Source organism: Trachurus trachurus (assembly GCF_905171665.1).
Source record: "Trachurus trachurus genome assembly, chromosome: 23".
Lineage (NCBI taxonomy): Eukaryota > Metazoa > Chordata > Actinopteri > Carangiformes > Carangidae > Trachurus > Trachurus trachurus.
Genome location: NC_139912.1, coordinates 10,664,145 through 10,683,372, shown reverse-complemented (window position 1 = coordinate 10,683,372; position 19,228 = coordinate 10,664,145). Strand labels below are relative to the sequence as shown.

Sequence of the window (19,228 nt, the reverse complement as noted above, 5' to 3'; positions counted from 1 at the left end):
CACAGTAAGACGAAAACGTTATGCAGCGTTAGTCATCTATTCTCGTGCCGACTTTGCGGGAGTTTTTTTCCCCCTGTTGCTTTATTAATAATGCATGGAGGATTTATATCCCAATAAGGAACAGGCAGCCAGTTAGAAAACAGGCTGAAAACTGGTAAGACACCCGTGGAGTTGAGACGAGTCGGGTGCGGCAGCCGCTAATGTTAGCTAGCTCGATATGGCGACTTCCTGTATTATTTGAGATTGTTTACAGGATGAAATGCCCTCACGACCATGGCTTAAAAACATCTCCTTGACGTTAGGTTTGTCCGACGAGTAAAAACATAACCTTGCCCCCTCCTCCCCAACCCCAACCCCAACGTACCCACACCCCTTCACCCTCCCCAACACCTCCAACCCCAACACCTTACACCTTCTTTGATTTGTTGCTGCGATTTGTCTTAAGTGTTTTTCGCGTGTTTTTTTTTCACTTATCACTTGCAGATTTAGCTATGTTAGCCATCAGATCGTCAGAGGAGGAGTCCACAGAGATTGAGGAGATGGACACCTCAGAGCCCAACTGGTGCTGGTTCTACTTGGCTGAGTGTGGAGTGTGGCATATGTTTGAGGTAGTTCACGGGACATGACAAACACACAGTCTTTACACCCCCGCCTACTGCCCCTCCCTTTGGTGATACCTTAACTATCTATGAATCCCATTGCTTTGAGCGCTTCAGCTCTCCCCCTTTGACCACTGTGTGCAGTTGAACATCCATCAGATTCAAGCAACAGTGTAGTCAATCATGTGATGGTTTTCTCTGCTTTTCTTGGTCTTGCTTAATGTTAATTTAAAACATCTGTTTGATTGAATCACAAATGCCAGTGCAGATATTTTATCTATATAATTAATTGTGAAAAATCTCTCAGTCACTAAAGAAAAAGAAAAAAAAGTTGCAGGACGGATCAGACTAGATCTGCTGTTAACAAATGCTTACATTTATATTTTCATAGTTTATGGATGATTGTTATAGATAATCTTTAGGACGTTAAAATGTAAAATGCACTCCTCAAGTCTAATGTGACATATTTAGAATGGGAAGAAGCACAATTTCATATCACATAAGGGAAAGAAAAGCATCAAACACTCACAACGGAGAGTGCACTGATTCATTTTTCTGTCCATCGACTAACTAATTCATTGAATACTCTTTTCAGATCTCCCACACACTGATTCATTTGTCTCCATCTCCCTGTCAGATTGATCCCAGTGCAGCCTGCTCTGTGACCAGTGCTCAGATTGAGCAGTGCTACAACAGAAACCAACGTGGCGTTATGGAGTTCTATACTGCAAAGTATACGTACAGACTGGACTTCTCAGGTATGATGATGAGATGAACATTTTACATGACACTGTCTGAGTAAAACTAAAGATATTTTATTCAGACAGATTTTTTCCCCCCCTTAAGAGCTTTTGATAAAAGTAGTAGTGGAATTCTAGTGAGGTTACTTTACAGTGTGTTTGAGTTAATCCTGTTTTAGAAATCATATGTGAATATAAGTTTCTGTTTCTGGTCTCATCTCACTTAAATTTCTTGCCAGTTATGCGACAGATCAACGTCACTACGGGGAAGCAGAGGCCAATCAAACGCTCCCTCCACTCTGCAACTGGCTTCAGGTAAGCTTTGGTGGTTTGAGTGAACCTTTTACCGTCTCTTCACTTCATCCCTTCATCTTGTGGACACACACAAAGAAAGTCGTAGTGATCAGGTTGAGTCTGGGAGTAAGGAGCACATCCTTGTGATAAGAGAGGTCAGGGGTGAAGCATCTGCCAACCTCAGGAATCCTCGGGGGGGAAACCCCAGATTCCTGTCGGCTCTGCATGGAGCTGCCCGGCTTCTGACCCAGACCCACAGTTTTGGAGCTGAAGCTTTCTTCATCACAAATACACACTGCAGAATGCACATACTCAATAAATGCCATGACTGTCTGTCTTATGTTGTTGTAACAGTCTCGCTTTCTCTCTTACATGTGTCAGGTTTATATGTGATAATCTTGCCTTGCCTGTTCCTTGTCACTGGGAGAGAATCAATACAGATGAGCCCTATCAGGTGAGTAGTAACACACATTGCTTTGACACATTCACATACATATTGTTGGCACTAACTTTTACAGATATAGGTTTACACTGAATATCTGCATAAAAGGTTCATAGAGACTATCATAATCTTTATTTAGATGTAAATCTCTCACTGTCAGATGATTATGGGAACAAAATGTTACAAGTGTGAGTGGAACTAAAATAAGATGCATGTTTCTGTATTATATTGAAATCAACATAAAGACATAGTTTCACTCCTTCAAGCTTTGACGGTTTTTGATGCTTTTACTCATATGTGATTGTGTATGTTGTGTTTTGCAGCTCATCCAGCTCGGCAGAGACACGTACGAGTTTAAAGAAGTAGCCAGACTGTATGAAAGGACAATGGACCATCCAATCAAATCCATCCAGAGGATTCAGAACCTGGACTTATGGGAGTTCTTCTGCAGGTAGACAAGTTGTTGTACTGTTGTGAGTGGACTGCACGGGTTGGCTGAGGATTCTGCTTCGGCGATTGCAATTTGATTCGATTCTGGTTTGCCGCCCATAAGATATTCTGTGAGAAATACAATGCTACTTTTCTCCAGGAGCTCTGCAGACAAATTGTGTCTTTTTTTTTTCTTCAAATAAACAAACAATACGAGACCAAGGTTATGGCATTCTTATCTGTGCAGAAACATCTAATTGGATTTACTCCAAATCACAAAAAGTGTTGTCTTTGTCCATGAAAGTCAGTCATGCTGTAGTTTTGAGCACCTCCCTCTCGCTCTTTGTCGCTTGGAGAAATACTCTCATCCATCAACAAAGTGTTGATCCGTGCTCTGTGTTGTGTTGTCATTACTTGGTTCTCCCCTAAGGAAGAAAACACAGTTGCGAAAAGTCAAGCGCACATTGGATATTGAGGAGCGAATGCTGTTTCATGGCACAGGACACAGCAACATACAAGCTATATGTACATTTAACTTTGACTGGCGGCTGACAGGGAGCCATGGCGATGTCTATGGCAAAGGTAGATCCCTCTGTGTTGTGATGTAGCATCATGAAACATTTCACTACGCTTTTTTCTTCGTTATACTCCTAACGTTGTCCTCACGCTTCTCTCCTCCAGGGAGCTACTTTGCCCGGGATGCCAAATACTCCAGTAAGTTCTGTCACACCACAGGGAAGCACAACACAACCCTGCAAAGACACGGACTCGCACCACCAATATTTGCCAGCGAACCACCTTATAAAACCATGTTCCTGGCCCGAGTGCTCGTTGGAGAATACACGGTGGGTCATCCAATGTACTGCAGACCGCCCTCCAAGGACGCCAGCTTCACCAACTTTTACGACAGTTGCGTGGACGATATGGCCAACCCAAAGATTTACGTCATTTTTGACAGCAATCAGATTTACCCCGAGTATCTGATTGAGTTCTACTGATGCCTAATGAGAAGATACTGTATGGCTTTTTTTTTTAAATAGAGGCTGGATCTCAAATAATGGAAATATTTAGAATACAGAGTCAGATGACAGGCTGGAGTTGGAAAAGACATAACAGAAGCATGGGTCATCTAAAGTGCCTTTGGGGATATTGGATAATCGAGAAGACAATAAGGACTTTGTTTAGTTTGTATACTGTGCAGTCTGTTCTAAGACAGGACCTTGTGGCTGGAATGTTTCTGTGACGTAAAAAAGTGTGAAAACACTGACCGAAGATCAGTCCGTGTGGCAATTTTGTATCCAATGCAGAATCTGTGCTTGCTTGTCCAATAACTGTTGTTTAAACTAAGAGCGGCACTCGCAGCCTGTAGGTTATAGGTGATGTCCTGTCATCAGCCACAGCCCCTCCATAGTTACATCCACAGTGCCATGCATGAGCTTATTTACAAGTCATGTCGACAAAAATCAAAAAACACACACGTTCCTGCTCACTCATTTAGCACTGTGGTCTTTTTAGTGGCATCGACATCTGTGTGTACCTAGTACGGTGTATTACGTAGGCATGGATTTTTTTATTTTGTTTTTATTCATAAAAACACTTCTACCTCTTATTTTTTTAAAACCATGCATCAGTGCACTTTTCCCCCTTTCCATGAAAGGTTTTGTGATTGTGTCACAATGACATGAACTTAAGTTAAAGCATCACATGTGGGTTCAGATCATCCGAGTGTGACATCACCACCACCTGCTAACATTGTTCTCTAAGGAATAAGCAGGAAATGTTTGCACCTTGTGTAAATGTTTAAAAAAAAATGAATTAATGTAGCCAGCACATGTATAGTACTGTAATGAAAATAGCCACACAATGTAATATTGCTTTGCTGTGTGCAGTTGTTGAGTCCATTGTATGACTGTGTCTGTGTGCAACTGAGTCTACATGAATTTACCACAAAGTATTGTTAACAGTACAAGACTGAAACTTGACGAGCTCGTTCATTTCCTCATCGTAAAGTGCAGACAAGTGAAGAAAACTGTTCAGCATCTTCGGTCATAGCACGACAGCTGTGTGTGTGTGAGAGAGTGAGAGTATGTGTGTGTGAGTGAGTAGGAGAGCGTGAAGCTTTATGTGTGTCTGTAATTTGCACATGTTTGAGCTAATAAAAATTTTCAACATAAGCATTATATATGTTTTCTTTTGTTACACCCTTTCAGAGAAGACGATTGTCAAGTGTCTATTTACACTGCTGATTGTGTCAATAGTAGTTGTGTGGCCTGAGAAATCCCGCCTCCATCAGAAGGTGTGGCTATGAATGATAGAGGACAGATGAGGAAGATACACCTATCAAACAAACTGAATAGCTACCAAAGTAAATCAGACAGAGCAAGATCAGTTTCAGTCAGTGAAACATTTATTTATCTTTTGTGTAGATTTCATTTAATTTAATTTATAACTCTTTGGACTATGTGGTACAATGAGGAAGTGGAATACATGGACACATCGGACTCACCATGGTGCTGGTATTACCTGGCAGACTGTGGCAGGTGGCACAAATTTGAGGTAAATGTTTTTCATTGTCAATGTTTCATTTACTTTTGCAAAAGTTTGGCTGAAAAAAATGAAATAAATCAGGCTGCTACTTTCTGCCCACCCTGCAGGATGATCCCACTAAGCCCCCACAGAGTGAGAATATTGAAAAATATTACCAAAGAGACCCAAAAGCATGTTTTAGTATATCTTCATCTAACTGTCACATCAAGATCGACTTCTCAGGTATTTGTATGCACTTTCTTTTTCACTTTAAGTCCTAATTTTCCTATAAAGAACATGTCTGATGTGATTTATATATGTTCCTGCACAGCAATGTTACAGACAGACACCACCACTGGAAGACAAAGACGAATCCTACGGAGCCACAACATTCAGAGAAGGTGAATTAAAGCTTAAAATACATAATGTTGTTACATAACACAGCCTTACAACAGTGAGTTCGCGTACGGTCAGTCTCAGTATGGTTTCCTGCAAAATGAAAGTGAAACTCTTGCACAACAGAAACTCTCTCTCCCTCCACAGCTGTTCCTGTTACACTGCAGCTCCGGTGTTCTGGGAGATGGTTGATCCTACACACCCATTTCAGGTGACAATGACAGAAATGTAGGAGTTAAAAGCTCTTCTTGTACTAAACTACTTTTTTTCTAATGGTTTAAAACACCAGTTTAGCTTAGTGCATACATAATAGGCTACATTCATACAGTTAAATTCAAAACAAACACAAACTATTATTTGACAAAAGTATTTCTATGAGTTTTCTCAGGTTTCCACTCCTTTTATTTTCTCCCAGTGTCCAACAATCTCTTGTCTCTCTCTTTTCCTCTAAAATTTCCATCTACTTTGCTTGGAGATTGTTGCCACTGCCACACAGTCAGCTAAGTTTATCAAAAAAGAAGTAGCTATGATTTGTTTTTTTAGACACAGCCCCTGCAAGTCAAACTGTGTATTTTTGTATTCTTTTCTCCCAACATTAGCTGGGTGCTCTTGATGTATTTCAGTTGATCAGTCTGAGTGAACTCACCCCTGAGTATAAAACAGTGGAAGATTATGTGAAGAAAGACGGACTGCTGGACAGACCCATTGTATCAATCTGCAGGATACAGAATTTGGACCTTTGGGAAATGTTTTGTTGGTAAGATAAGCCCTTTATTTTTTCTTCCTACTCTTTTTTTTTTTTTTTTTTTTTTACAAAATTGTCTTTTTTAAAAATTTGTCCCATACAGATGTTACTGGTTCAAATTTGCGGACTTCACGCGTGGTCCACGCGAGACGGCACAAGACTCATGCATTTTTTTTCTTTGGCGAGACAAGAGGTTTTAATGAAAAGCCTCAATGTGCCAAAACAACCGCCAGGTGGCATCTGTGAGAACGGAGGACGACAGGCGGATGACTCAGTGATCTGTGCAGTAATCCACAGCTTAAACTCTAGGCTATTAAACTAGAACTAACTACTGTATACACTGCCTAAATCACAGAAACTATTGTAATATGATAAAGCCTGTCTTGCTTTATGACTTGATGATTATGTATCACATATCGCCGCGATTAGGAGTGGCGCTGTTCATGATACAGAATACAAGAGGATGAAAGGAGAACTAGCTGCAGACAGTAAATAATATAGTAGCCTAGTTTTTCAATGACAAAATGTAACGACGGCAGCTACAGTAGACTATAGCCCACGTCTCACTCTCTTTTTTCGGTCATCTGTCTCGTCATCTCCAAAATGTGTTTTTAAAATGAGCCAACTACAGTACTGTGCAGTAGTGCCGCAGATTTCTCACTCCGCACCTTGTTTGAGAGTGCAGCTGGATGATTTCTTGTGAATGAACGGGTCTGTGTCACTTTGGGGCTGGGCGATAAAACATAGGATAAATAACTTTCCCTCGATAGAAGACGCGGCCGATACAAAGTGACACCGTCAGCCATGCAGCCGGCCTGGACTTTTTATTTTTAATTATGAAGGATCATCTGCGCAAGGCAAAGATGATAGCATCAACAAAACACGGCGTAACACACGCGGCTGTATGGGACAGGCTTTTATTTAATTCAGAACAAACCGCTTAGCAAAAATGGAAAATATAGTCTATAATAATTAATTGATCTGTTGTTTGGCCACTGTTTGAAAATAACCCGAATTATGAGCAAATAATCTGATCCAGAACAGCAGTCATAATCAGACTTCTTCTAAATAAACCTAAACATTAAATAACTGGGTCAGGTCGGACCATGGGGTTATTTTTTCTCTTCTTCTTCACAGGAGAAGAGGAGGTGCGCTGCGCTCACGGACGCGTTGATGTTTTGTGATTTATCTGCTGCCTTGACTCTGCCCTTTATACATGTGCGTTCAGATTAACAATAAGACAAGCCATGGTTGAGTTTATTGAGTTTTAGCTGCTCAATCTCATTGTTTCAAAGAAAAGGGATTGATTTTTATAACGAAATGAAACGAAAACAATATTATATTGATACATTGTTGTAAAAAAAATCCAAAAGAAACGAAAATGAACTAAAGAAAATAACTTTCACACACACACATTAAAACAGTGCGATTGGTTGAAAGCTGATAATTAGCCATGTGCTTATAAGCTGATTGGCCGAAACCAAGAACAAAGCCGCGTGAATGGCCAATCGCCATGTGTTAACATTTCCATATTCCGCACATTCTGTGACAAACTGTAAACTGTTTTCTTGTCTGTAACAACATCTATTGCACGTCTGTCCGTCCTGGGTGAGGGATCCCTCCTCTGTTGCTCACCCTGAGGTTTCTCCTGTTTTTCCCTGTTAAAAGGGTTTCCATGGAGTTTTTCCTCAGTCGATGTGAGGGTCTAAGGACAGAGGATGTTGCTACGATGCCATGTGAAGCCCTTTGAGACAAACTGTTTGTAAAAACGGGCTATACAAATAAAATTGCCTTGCCTTGCCTTGCCTTAACGGCCGACATGTAAATCAGCTGTTTCGATGGGCGTTATATGAATAGAGATGTTAATGTGGTACTTTGCACATAGCCTCCTCTTCTCCTGTGAAGAAGAAGAGAAAAAATAACCCCATGGTCCGACCTGACCCAGTTATTTAATGTTTAGGTTTATTTAGAAGAAGTCTGATTATGACTGCTGTTCTGGATCAGATTATTTGCTCATAATTCGGGTTATTTTCAAACAGTGGCCAAACAACAGATCAATTAATTATTATAGACTATATTTTCCATTTTTGCTAAGCGGTTTGTTCTGAATTAAATAAAAGCCTGTCCCATACAGCCGCGTGTGTTACGCCGTGTTTTGTTGATGCTATCATCTTTGCCTTGCGCAGATGATCCTTCATAATTAAAAATAAAAAGTCCAGGCCGGCTGCATGGCTGACGGTGTCACTTTGTATCGGCCGCGTCTTCTATCGAGGGAAAGTTATTTATCCTATGTTTTATCGCCCAGCCCCAAAGTGACACAGACCCGTTCATTCACAAGAAATCATCCAGCTGCACTCTCAAACAAGGTGCGGAGTGAGAAATCTGCGGCACTACTGCACAGTACTGTAGTTGGCTCATTTTAAAAACACATTTTGGAGATGACGAGACAGATGACCGAAAAAAGAGAGTGAGACGTGGGCTATAGTCTACTGTAGCTGCCGTCGTTACATTTTGTCATTGAAAAAAACTAGGCTACTATATTATTTACTGTCTGCAGCTAGTTCTCCTTTCATCCTCTTGTATTCTGTATCATGAACAGCGCCACTCCTAATCGCGGCTATCAGGCTGTCAGCATTGTCCCCAAAACGTCTGAGCAGTATTTAGTACGGTGCTGCCACCTAGAGGAAAACAGTTGTGGTGAAAAGTCACGCGATCACGCGATCCTGCAGTGCAGGACAAACCCCGCAAATTTGAACCAGTAACATCTGTAGCAAAAAGCGACAATTAATGAGGATTCAAGGTGCCAGTGAAATTGAAGAGAGAAGACTCTTTCATGGGACTGATATCAAAAATGTGGACAACATTTGCAAGTATAACTTTGACGTACGGTTAGCTGGACAACATGGTGTCGCATATGGAAAAGGTACATTTGATTTGTCTCTGTGTCAATATACAGGATATGGTCTTGCCTCAACAGAATGCCTTCATCGTTGCCTTTTTTTGTTTTTCAGGAGTCTATTTTGCAAGACATGCATCATATGCGGACAAATACAGCAAAAGCAGCTCGTCCCCAGGAAGTGCACACGGAGACACTAAAGTAGTGTTTTTGGCGCGAGTGATTATCGGAAAACCTATTGTTGGTCAGTCTCATTTCAAAAAACCTGATCATGGAAGTACTGAAAACTCACACGACAGCTGTGTGGATAGGCTCGACCATCCAAAAATCATTGTTATATTTGACTCAAATCAAATATATCCAGAATATTTGATTCAATACAAGTCTTGACTGGATCCTGAGGATCAGAAAAACCAACATGTCTACCTCAAATCTGACTGAAAACCTCACCAGCAACTCCTGTCCTTAAAAAGACACAAAATTACATATATTTAGCTATTTAAAACAAAATTATGCATTATAGCCAACTGACAGTTGCTACATTTTTAAAGAATATTTTTTATATTTATATTTTTCAAGTTAATATTTAAATAGAGTTTATTTAGTTTAGAAATTAGTCAATAATGAAGTAAAGTAGTTTGTAAAAAGAAAACCAACTCATTTTTATTCCAATTTTTCATTAAGCATATTTTAACTGTGGACAGAAAGGCCTTTTATTAGAGAAACACACTGCATTAATAAGAGATACAAGTTTTGGAGACTAGCCTATCACATTCTAATTTTTTTATACAAATGCAAAAGATTTTGTCATCAATGTAAATCAATGACATTTGTCAGAATGTAAAAAGGGAAAGGAACTGTTTATTCATAATGCAACATCCTCAATTTTTCAGGACAAAGCAAACATCAGATAAAAACTCATCATGTGACAAGATCAAATTAGTCATACTTAAAGGTTATAGTGTAGTTTCGGCTTTATTATTTTTTTAACTCAAAATTACAATCACAGCGGGTGCAATTAAAACATGACTCAGACAAGCTGGATCGATGTTGGGTTGTTGTCGACATACATTTTCACCACAGGGCAATTAGTGACATTTAAGCTGGAAACTTCCATTCACAACTTAACTTAACATTGGCTGGGGTGTGTCCTTTATATAGCGTTTTGGCCACATCCTTATATATAGACATAAATGAAAACACAATACTTATTAAGCTATTAAGCAATTAAAACATAACAATATTTTAAAGAATATATATTGAAAGGTAAGTATTGTTTTGGCTCTTGTTAGGGAAGGAAAAGCAGTGACTGCACTGTAGTGAAATGGTCAGCAGGGGTCACTGTTGACACAGGGAACATTTCAGAAGAGGAGCCGGTTCTCTTGGCACAGCTCTCCACTGGCTGGTCTACATTATGTGCAGCGGTTTCTAATGGCACATTTCTGCCATTAATCCTGCACAAAACTCCTTCAGGGTGAGTCAGCAGCTCATCAAAATATTTTCAAAGAGCCAGCAGTGCAACTCCATGCTGGCATCATAATCATTAAGCTCATCTACTCAAGCACTTAAACACAAATTTGACACGCTTCTTCTTTACTTGAGTACTTTAATTTAATGCAAGTTTATACTTCCACTCCACCTCATTTTATATAAGTTCATGCTTTTTTAAAAATGTATTTGCTTGACTTTAAAACAGTGAGCCCCAAATCTCCTGGCTTGTGACTCTTCACAAAAAAGCAGATGTCTGAGGAGTTCCACCAAAGAGACATTCCCCTCGTGATGTTTAAATTCACATTTCAGTTTTCAGGGTCAAAGAGGTTAAAGTTTGCAATATTTCTTAAGAAAAGCAAAGATTACTGAACAGTTGAACGAAATAAAAACAGATTGTACAACACAAGCTTGTATTTTCTTTTTTCCAACCCAACTAATCAGATTTAATTTGTGATGCTTTGGAGGGGCTGGTTGTGAACCAAGGGGCCTAAACCACTCAAGTGTAAATAAACTAGAATTACTTTTCCTGTGCTGATGTATCAGTACCTATTAACAATTTCACAGGGGCCCTTTTGCTGCAAAATGAGTAGGCTACTTTAACTTTAAATTGATTTTTTGAAAATATATCTCTACTTGTATTGCATGTAGTATTTCCACTTTGATGTATTGGTACTTTCAAGAACTGAGCACGTCTTCCATCAGTGGTTACATTAAGAGTTTCTCTGTCCTTCGAATAAAAGCTGACACTTAACTACTGAAGGATTTGAGGCAGCACTAAAGGCCACCATAGATAATGCTGTGCCTTATTCCAGCAGAGTCTCTGCAATGAGTTAATGACTACTATTACTGTTCCACTTGATTCACTTTAATTGCATGTTGAACCACTGAGCTGTTGTTTTTGTTTTGGACTTTGTTGTATGATCGATTGGGTAAATGATCTGCATGCAGGGACTTGCCTGACCATCCTTCAAATCATTAGTTCAGAGTTGTTTGTTCCCTTTTAATGTGCTTGATATCACGCCCCTGCGTTTGTGTTGCCATCCTTTTCATTTGAACTTTATCTATTGTCCCTGCACTTCAGTCTGCTGAAACATCAAGACTTAAGGCACCAGCCATATGTTCCCCTTGTCCACACATGCATACCTTGCCGGTGTAGTGGAAGGAAATCTTTCATCTGTCCTGGGCCTGCCTAACTTCCTTCCCTATAGTATAGTTTTAGTGCCTTACATAACCATGTAGGTGCAGGTGTTGCTCCCACCATTAGAAGTAATTTCTACCGGATATGGAGCCCCCATTCACAGATGTGGCCATGTGTGACAAACTTTGATCTCCTGCACGACGGAGGCGCTTTACAGTTAAGTTGGGCGTAAAATCGAGTAACAAGAAAAAGATTTCACTGGTTTCTACAAGAGAGGATCCAGTGGGCTATTTCCCCTCTCTTAGGCACCACTCCCTGGCAGGAGCAAGAGTTTATCAAACTGTTTCCTCATTGGGTGTTAAGTTAGTGTGACCTGGGAAATCCACAGGAAAGATGAAGTCAGACGAATAAATAGAGAAAATCTGTTTCTTTTTCAACACAATGGTGATAAGGCATTGGCTTCATTTACTATTCTAATGATCTTTCCTGGATAGACAATAGCTGTGAAACTGTGGTGTGAATTCCTTACCGAATTGACACTAGATTTCAGATTTTATGAATTTTTGGTCATGTTTTTTATGAAAGGAGATAATGATTTTTGTATAAGAGTTTAACACATTACAAATATTGAATTACATTATTTAGCCTCTAACTCTAACCCTAACCCTAAAAAACAATAATATGACATTGCTGTCTAGTGAAATTTATATCAAGAAGAAGATGCATAATTTATATAGCAAAGAAAATCAAAATGACTTCCACATACTCAGATAGCGTGCAACATTTCATAGCCCAGTGCACATTATGTTTATGTGGCTTTTTATTGGCACAATATTGATAGTTTTTATCAATGGAACTGTTTTCCAGAGCCAGGCCATCATTTCTCTGTAAACTACTTGGGATGTTTTAATTGGTCCTATGGGTAAGTTGGACAGATTCACTGATGAGACTTGCAGATGGTGTTTCAAAGTACGCTTCTTTCTACGCATGACAAACACATTGATCCTGAGTATTACCATTACATAGAAAATATGTCTTTGTGAACTTGTCCCATCATAAACTTTGAAACATTTGAAAGTGGGACTTTGAGTTTTTGCATGTCAATAACTGAGTCAAATTTGATATCTTCTGAAATATTCTCAGCCTGGTGCGTGCTCCAAGTCTGGCGTGTGATTAGAAACTCTTTGATGTCTGCTTGATCAGATGATGTCAACATGTTGAGTCTGTGAATCGACCAAGTCTAATTAGTGGATCCTCTAAGAGAACTGAGTAAGAGTCTGTCACATAGAGAGACAGAGATAAGCTATTCTGTTATATAGCTACAGTGGAACCAATACTGGGTAACACAACTGGAAAATGGGTTTCTTTCCACATGTGTTTAACATTTGAAACAGTAAACAATATTATATCTGGTAATCTCAGTTCAGGAAATCAACTACTGCTGCTATAGTACTCAGGGATGGTGCTCTTCTCCCTGCATCATATTAGATTTTTTAACAGTCAATAATTCTCTTCCTGCTCCATTGCATTAATTTTTTGCTAATTTTATGCTGAATTAAACTCAATCCTGCTGCTGTTGCCATGGTATTTTGTATGCCAGATTGCCTGGAAATAGTACTATAAATAGTGCTGTACCTTAGCTGCTCCAAGTCGCTCTGTTCTGCCATCACTCATTATCAGCTGTTTGTCACATCTGTACAAATCTGTTGTCGGCACCTTGGGACCTCAGCTGTTCTCAGATCCTGAGAACCTGCTTGACTTCACAGACAAATCTGCCACTTGTTCTTCTAGCATTAATATCCTTGAGTTCATGTTTGGGTTCAACTGCAAGTTTGTGTGCTGTGAGCCATTAGGCTGCAAAGTTGGTGTACATTAGCTTTAAGGCATGTAAACAGCTCTTCTCTCTGCAGCAAATCTGTCTCACTAGTTGCTGTTTTTTTTTAATTTAACAGTCTGTTAATTTCAAGCAATTCATTGTAAACCTAATATTTAATAGTCACACTCACATACGAATATGAATTACTTTATTAATCCCCAAAAGGAAATTCATTTGTCTGTCGACAGCTCATCAAGCGTTTGCAGAAAAATAAAAAAAAAGATGGCTGAAGGTACAAATGATCTTCTTTCTGATTGGTTCAATCTGTGTTTTCTCATCTAGGAATGGACTCTTTGTGATGGATGTTTAGCAGACGTGTAAAAAAAAAAAGATGATATATTGAGCTAGAAAAGAGAATAAATAGGGATGAGTCAAAACCATTAAAACTCCAAACCAGGAAGCAATACCAAAACCTAAATGTGAAGGATACATAAAACAATTACTGGTATATAACAACAGAGATATAAAGTCACAGGCTTTTAAATTTCAAAATACAGTAAAGCAGATTACTTTTGGGGGCATTTGTGATTATGAATGTATGATAGGCAATGAAATGTAGGATATGTAATTGAGGTGTATGTATTTTGACTAGCTATTCTTCTCATTTTTCTGTATGGAAACTCAAATTTTGGAATATAATGATACCATGTATGAAAGGTTTTAGTAACGCCTGCCTTGCTCTCATATTGTTCACCGTTGTCTGTGCAGCCAAATTAGCATATAGCCAATTCTGGCACAATACATGTATTGAGCATTGTCCCTGTTAAATAAACAAAATAAAAAGTGGCAATAGAATCATGGACTGTGATGGACCGGTGATGTCACATTTCCTGGTTAGTATCGTCACAAGTGGGTCAGAGGGAGACAAATGTTAACTCTGTGTTTTCACATAAAGTGTATGTCCATGCACTGGCTGATGTTGGGTGACATAACTCTGGACACATCACACTGCTGAGAGCAAAAACAAAAAATCATGTTTTTATTATGGAAAAAGTTTCACTTTTCTTTACAAAACACAACACATTTCCAGCTATACATTTTCTATAATTTAACCAAACAATCACAATCATCAAAAAAACATCTAATATCATTTTAAGAAGCTCTCTCTCTGTGTCACAAAACATATTCTGTGACAGGAACCACAACCTGATGTCCCTGAGCAGAGAGAAACAAAACCACATGATAAAAAAAAAAACATTTTAATGTCATTGTCATGTTGCCTACTACGAGTGTATTTGGAGGACTGAGAGTGGGCGGGGCTAATGTGACAGTGAAATGGCACAGTGTTGGCTTTTTTCACATAAAATAACATTTCTTTAAACGTATTAATAAATTAAATCTGATCATTTGATCACATGAAATGAAACATCTTCATTTGACACAAGGAACACGACACATAAGTGACAACAGTTCTTTGCTTGGCACGAGAGGCGTAACGACTCAGTACAAGCTTTGGCACCGCTGAGGAGTTTTCTATGATCTGTCTTCATTTTTACAGTCACAAGCGTTTAAAATGCACCTGGTGCAAACCATCTGTGGTGACTTGGCTATATGCATTATGATTTAACTTGTTTTTATCAGGTGGGACTAATGTACTACAGAGCACTGTGTTAGAGGGTAGTACCTGAAGATGTCTCAGCACTGGCATGCCTTTAATGCTATGTATTTAAGAGTAAAGGTTCAAGGCTTGGTCACCCTGAGAGAAATGAATCAGGGATTTCTTCTTTTTTATTTTTAAATTTAAGACTCCTCTGATTTCACGAAAGAAGTTCTTCCTTTCTTCCTTTGTCAAAACCTGGCACCTGACTGCACCACTGACGGTTCAGTGGCTAACTTAACCTTGATCTGGTTGCAGAGATCTGGTGAGTTCTTTGTAGAAGACTTTGCACAATTCTTGTTTTCATGTGTAGTTTTTATTCCCCAAGACCTGTAACAAGATTTTGATGTGTAAAACCAGAGGAGTACAACCCAGCAAATGATAGTCATTCACCCATCAGTGCTGACAACTTCAACAACAAAACCTAACCCATTCTGCAGAAATAAGTTAAATACTTTTGCTACATCCTTGTTCAGATTAAGTGCTCTAAAACCCAAGATTTTAATTATAGCTCATATGTGAGATCTTCTACCTCGGCTTATTCTTTTTTGGACATTGCAGCTATTTGCCTTTGACTTCACTGTATTAGCGGAGCATCTCAATACAAAATGCAATACAAAAGATGACATTAGTTTTAGTAGTTTGAGCCACCATACAGTAGCCATGGTAATGCACTGTTTTGGCAGAACCTGCCGCTTGATACCCAAACATGCCGAGCATCAAACTGTCTCCCACAAGCATGACAGGCCACAACTCTACAGGAACTGTCTTTCCTGTCTCGTACAGAGAGCTTTTAGCTTCCAGCTCCGTCCTGCTTCATTCTCTGCAGGACTCTACATCACCGCTGAGGGAGCGGTGCAGCAACGCTCTCCCCGTTCGTTCAAAGGTCGCCCTTGTGCATCCCGAGCCCATGCTTAGTCCTGAGTCCCTGCCTCTCCATGATGTTCCACAGCTTACGCAGGTTGGACTGGGTAATGACATCATCGGGTTTGAGCTGAAGTGCACGCAGGTAGTTGGCCTCTGCCTCAGGAAGTTTCCCGTTCAGGTGGAGGATGGCACCGAGGTTCATCAGAGCAGCCGGGTACTAAGAGAGGGCAGAGGGTCAAAACATAAAGCTATAATTATCAAGATGGTGAGGTGTTCGGGTGCTGAGTAACAGGATCGCTGCACTTGTGGGAGCTGTGTCGACCTTGAATTTATCTATTTGGGGACTATTTTAAACTCGCCCTTCTCAGTTCTACATCTAACACAGTAATGTGAGACATTAATGCACTTTTCTAAAATGAAGAAAATCTAATAGGCCATAATTCTTTTTTTTTGCCCCACTGCAATCTGAATCTCACTCACAGCGCAGCAGCAGCCATGGCCAGAGACAAAATATGCCCTTTGACAGTGCCGCAGTGAATAATAAGCTTCAAGTTGTGTGTGGGCAAGTGTTAAGTAGCTATTTTTTCTTTTTGGTAAAAACCTATTTAGAGGCGTGTTTCTGGGGTTCCATTTAATAAAATACCATCTGGTCCTGAATACTTTACCAGCGATCAAATCCAGGTCATACACATGACTCCCAGCAAGACATAACAAACACACCCAAATGTCATCCTAAAAGTCATCTGCACCTCATCCCCCCCCAGACCCGGGCCTTGTTCCCAGGCCTGCGTCGTCACTGCATGACATATGCTTAACAACTTGGCAACCAGTTCACAGATTGTGCGTCTCTTCTTAACCCTGATGTTTCGCTCATCCACGTCCACATTCCACTTCTTAAGCAGCGGTAAAGCCAAGATGGGAGTGGCTGTTTTTTCATCCAATATAACAAATTAATGCTTACGGAGCTGGAAGATTCCCAGCAAAAGATAATGGAAAATCAATAAATGAATGCAGTTTCACAGCAAAAGGGGCTGCAATACTTTTTTTTTTTTTTTTTTTTTAATTCTCACCTAGTGCAAAGAATAAATGTATTAAGTAGCTATATTTCAGAGCACTTCAAAACCTTGCTCTGATTTTTTTTTAACCACTGAGGAGCTTTGTAAGCAGTCCAGACATACTAAGCCAGACAAATGAGGGTCCCTTTGTCATTCTAAATAACTGAGCGAGAAACAGTGTGTACAATCTGGGCTAAATCACACCAGAAGGGATCAGGGGACAGACGAAACAGAGCCGTGTTTACATGTATTCTGTGTATGGAAGAAAGCAGCCCGCAATAAGTCAGTAAATTCCTTGTACTGTATCTCCTTTGACTGAGAGTACTTCTGAGGGGTGGGTCAGTCTTTGCTCACAGAGATGAAACAGATGTATGCTCTTGACCTTCAGTGAGCTGGATATGCTGTATTTTTATGTATTATTTAGTGTTTTCTGATAAGATCTGCCTCTGATCTGCAGCTTTTTAGATGCACCCTGCCTTATGAGCCACAGTCACATTGGAGTCAAACTATTGGTAGTGATTATGGTCTGCATTTTTTCTTTAATGAGTATTCAATGTATCTACATTCTGTAATTACCTTTCTATATTATAGGTGGCATCGTAAGGGACGGATTCTGAATGTAACCAGAATCATTTTGTTTATTGTTTTCTTTCTTGACACGGCACTAACTTACTGCTGCTGCTGCTTCAAATAAAATACTTTGTACTTTTTCAGCACTTTGTCAGTAGATCAGTTTTAATTGTAACCAGGAGCAACTGCAGGGAAGGTGTTAGATGTTGAGCTGCAGGTGACAGTCTGCACACCTCCAAACTCCTCAGTGACTGAACCAACTGCTGTTGTGTAACAAACTTGCTGCTCCACACACAAGACCTTTGTTGCAATTATTTTTTACCGACTTCCTCATTAAAATAAAGTGTTTGTCTGTCTGCTCGTCGTTCCAAATTGTACCTGCTGTTCCCACGGTAACCACGGGTTCAATTAATTAGGGCAAAAATCTTAAGGATTAGAATTTAGAGCTATAAAGAAAAACTTTATTCCAATGTGAGTTCATCGTGACGGAAGAGCACAAGCTTTAGGCTAACTATTCATCTTCCACAGTCAGTAAACATCTCCTTCTCTGCTCAGAGAGTTGAACCTTCGTCTGAGTGCTGTCAATAAAGCGTTTCAGTCTTGTGCGCGTAAAATGAAAAACTCCCCGGCACCTTTCTCTGGAGGCACATGATTATTGCCTTTCTCAGCACGTAGAGCCAGCGCTGAATCTTTCATGACCTGAAAGCCGCTGGATTAAGTTGATATTTGAGAGACTGTCATTCACTAAGCAGACGTGTGCAGGGAAAATGTCATAGACAAGAGCTGCTTTACTTGTGACAAATGACAAGAGGAGCCTTCAGTGTGTCTGAATGTGCACATCAAGCCTTCAACACTGAATTATAATGACTGTGACTGTGATGTATCATATTTTTTCTTTTAAAGAATTAGATATAAACACTGGGCTTTCCAAAATTAAAATGGACAACAGGCATTCTTCTCCCCTATGTTTTACTCAGCTTTTAAGGCTTAAACTGGATATAAACAGACAGGCAGACATAATCTAAAAAGAGCCAGATGCTATAAAGCATGATCCCAACTTGCAATAATCCCTGGGGGGATACTCGCTGTGCAGCTGGGGGTACGTGGAGAAACTATAGAGTAGCTCCACTAATTTGTAGAAAACTGAAATAAATGCCACAATGCTATCTGCAACCTTTAAGAGAGTGTCAAAACTAGTTAGCAAACTAGCAGAGAATGCTAAACAGTTGAAGCTAGTTAGAGAAATAACAGATGAACGATTGAAACAGATGACAGCTGAAGTTAGCCATGTGAAAAATGGCTTAACTAAGCAGAACATCAATTTTGATGTTGTTAAAAAACATCTATTTTAAAATGAGTTAAAGAAGAAGAGACGACAAGTGGTGGGAAGGGGTGCTTGAGTTCATTTTGACAGGGCCGTGTGGTTACGTCAGAAACACTGCTACATTCAGGGTGTGGCGATATAAGACTAGTTACCCCAGTGAAGGGCATGAAGATGAAAGTCTAATCCTCTCTCCTGACTGAACTGGCAACATAAATCACAGAGCAGACCGTCACCACGCAGACT

The 19,228-nt window shown here is 39.8% G+C and overlaps 3 protein-coding genes across 3 annotated transcripts in view; 2 read left to right on the top strand and 1 right to left on the bottom strand.

Moving 5' to 3' along the window:
- Position 1: 1 nt before the first annotated feature.
- LOC311006905 (protein mono-ADP-ribosyltransferase PARP11-like) lies at positions 2 to 4,607 on the top strand. Its single transcript, XM_083999928.1, has 8 exons — positions 2 to 302; positions 484 to 608; positions 1,237 to 1,357; positions 1,579 to 1,654; positions 2,015 to 2,087; positions 2,399 to 2,526; positions 2,935 to 3,086; positions 3,186 to 4,607. Exons 1-8 carry the CDS (start codon positions 260 to 262, stop codon positions 3,500 to 3,502), a joined length of 1,035 nt encoding a protein of 344 aa, XP_083856054.1. The 5' UTR covers positions 2 to 259; the 3' UTR covers positions 3,503 to 4,607.
- Positions 4,608 to 4,964: 357 nt separating this feature from the next.
- parp11 (poly(ADP-ribose) polymerase family member 11) lies at positions 4,965 to 10,020 on the top strand (the record flags this gene model as incomplete). Its single annotated transcript, XM_083999396.1, has 8 exons — positions 4,965 to 5,060; positions 5,159 to 5,273; positions 5,362 to 5,431; positions 5,574 to 5,654; positions 5,842 to 5,857; positions 6,050 to 6,183; positions 8,943 to 9,094; positions 9,183 to 10,020. 8 exons carry the CDS (start codon positions 4,965 to 4,967, stop codon positions 9,455 to 9,457), a joined length of 939 nt encoding a protein of 312 aa, XP_083855522.1. The 3' UTR covers positions 9,458 to 10,020.
- Positions 10,021 to 16,049: 6,029 nt separating this feature from the next.
- Positions 16,050 to 19,228, bottom strand: part of tmtc2a (transmembrane O-mannosyltransferase targeting cadherins 2a) — a gene marked incomplete at both ends in the record, with an annotated part of 54,860 nt that continues 51,681 nt past the window's right edge. The window contains one exon of the mRNA XM_083999395.1: positions 16,050 to 16,253. Within this exon, the coding sequence (XP_083855521.1) occupies positions 16,050 to 16,253 (204 nt within the window). The remainder of the gene's footprint in view (positions 16,254 to 19,228) is intronic.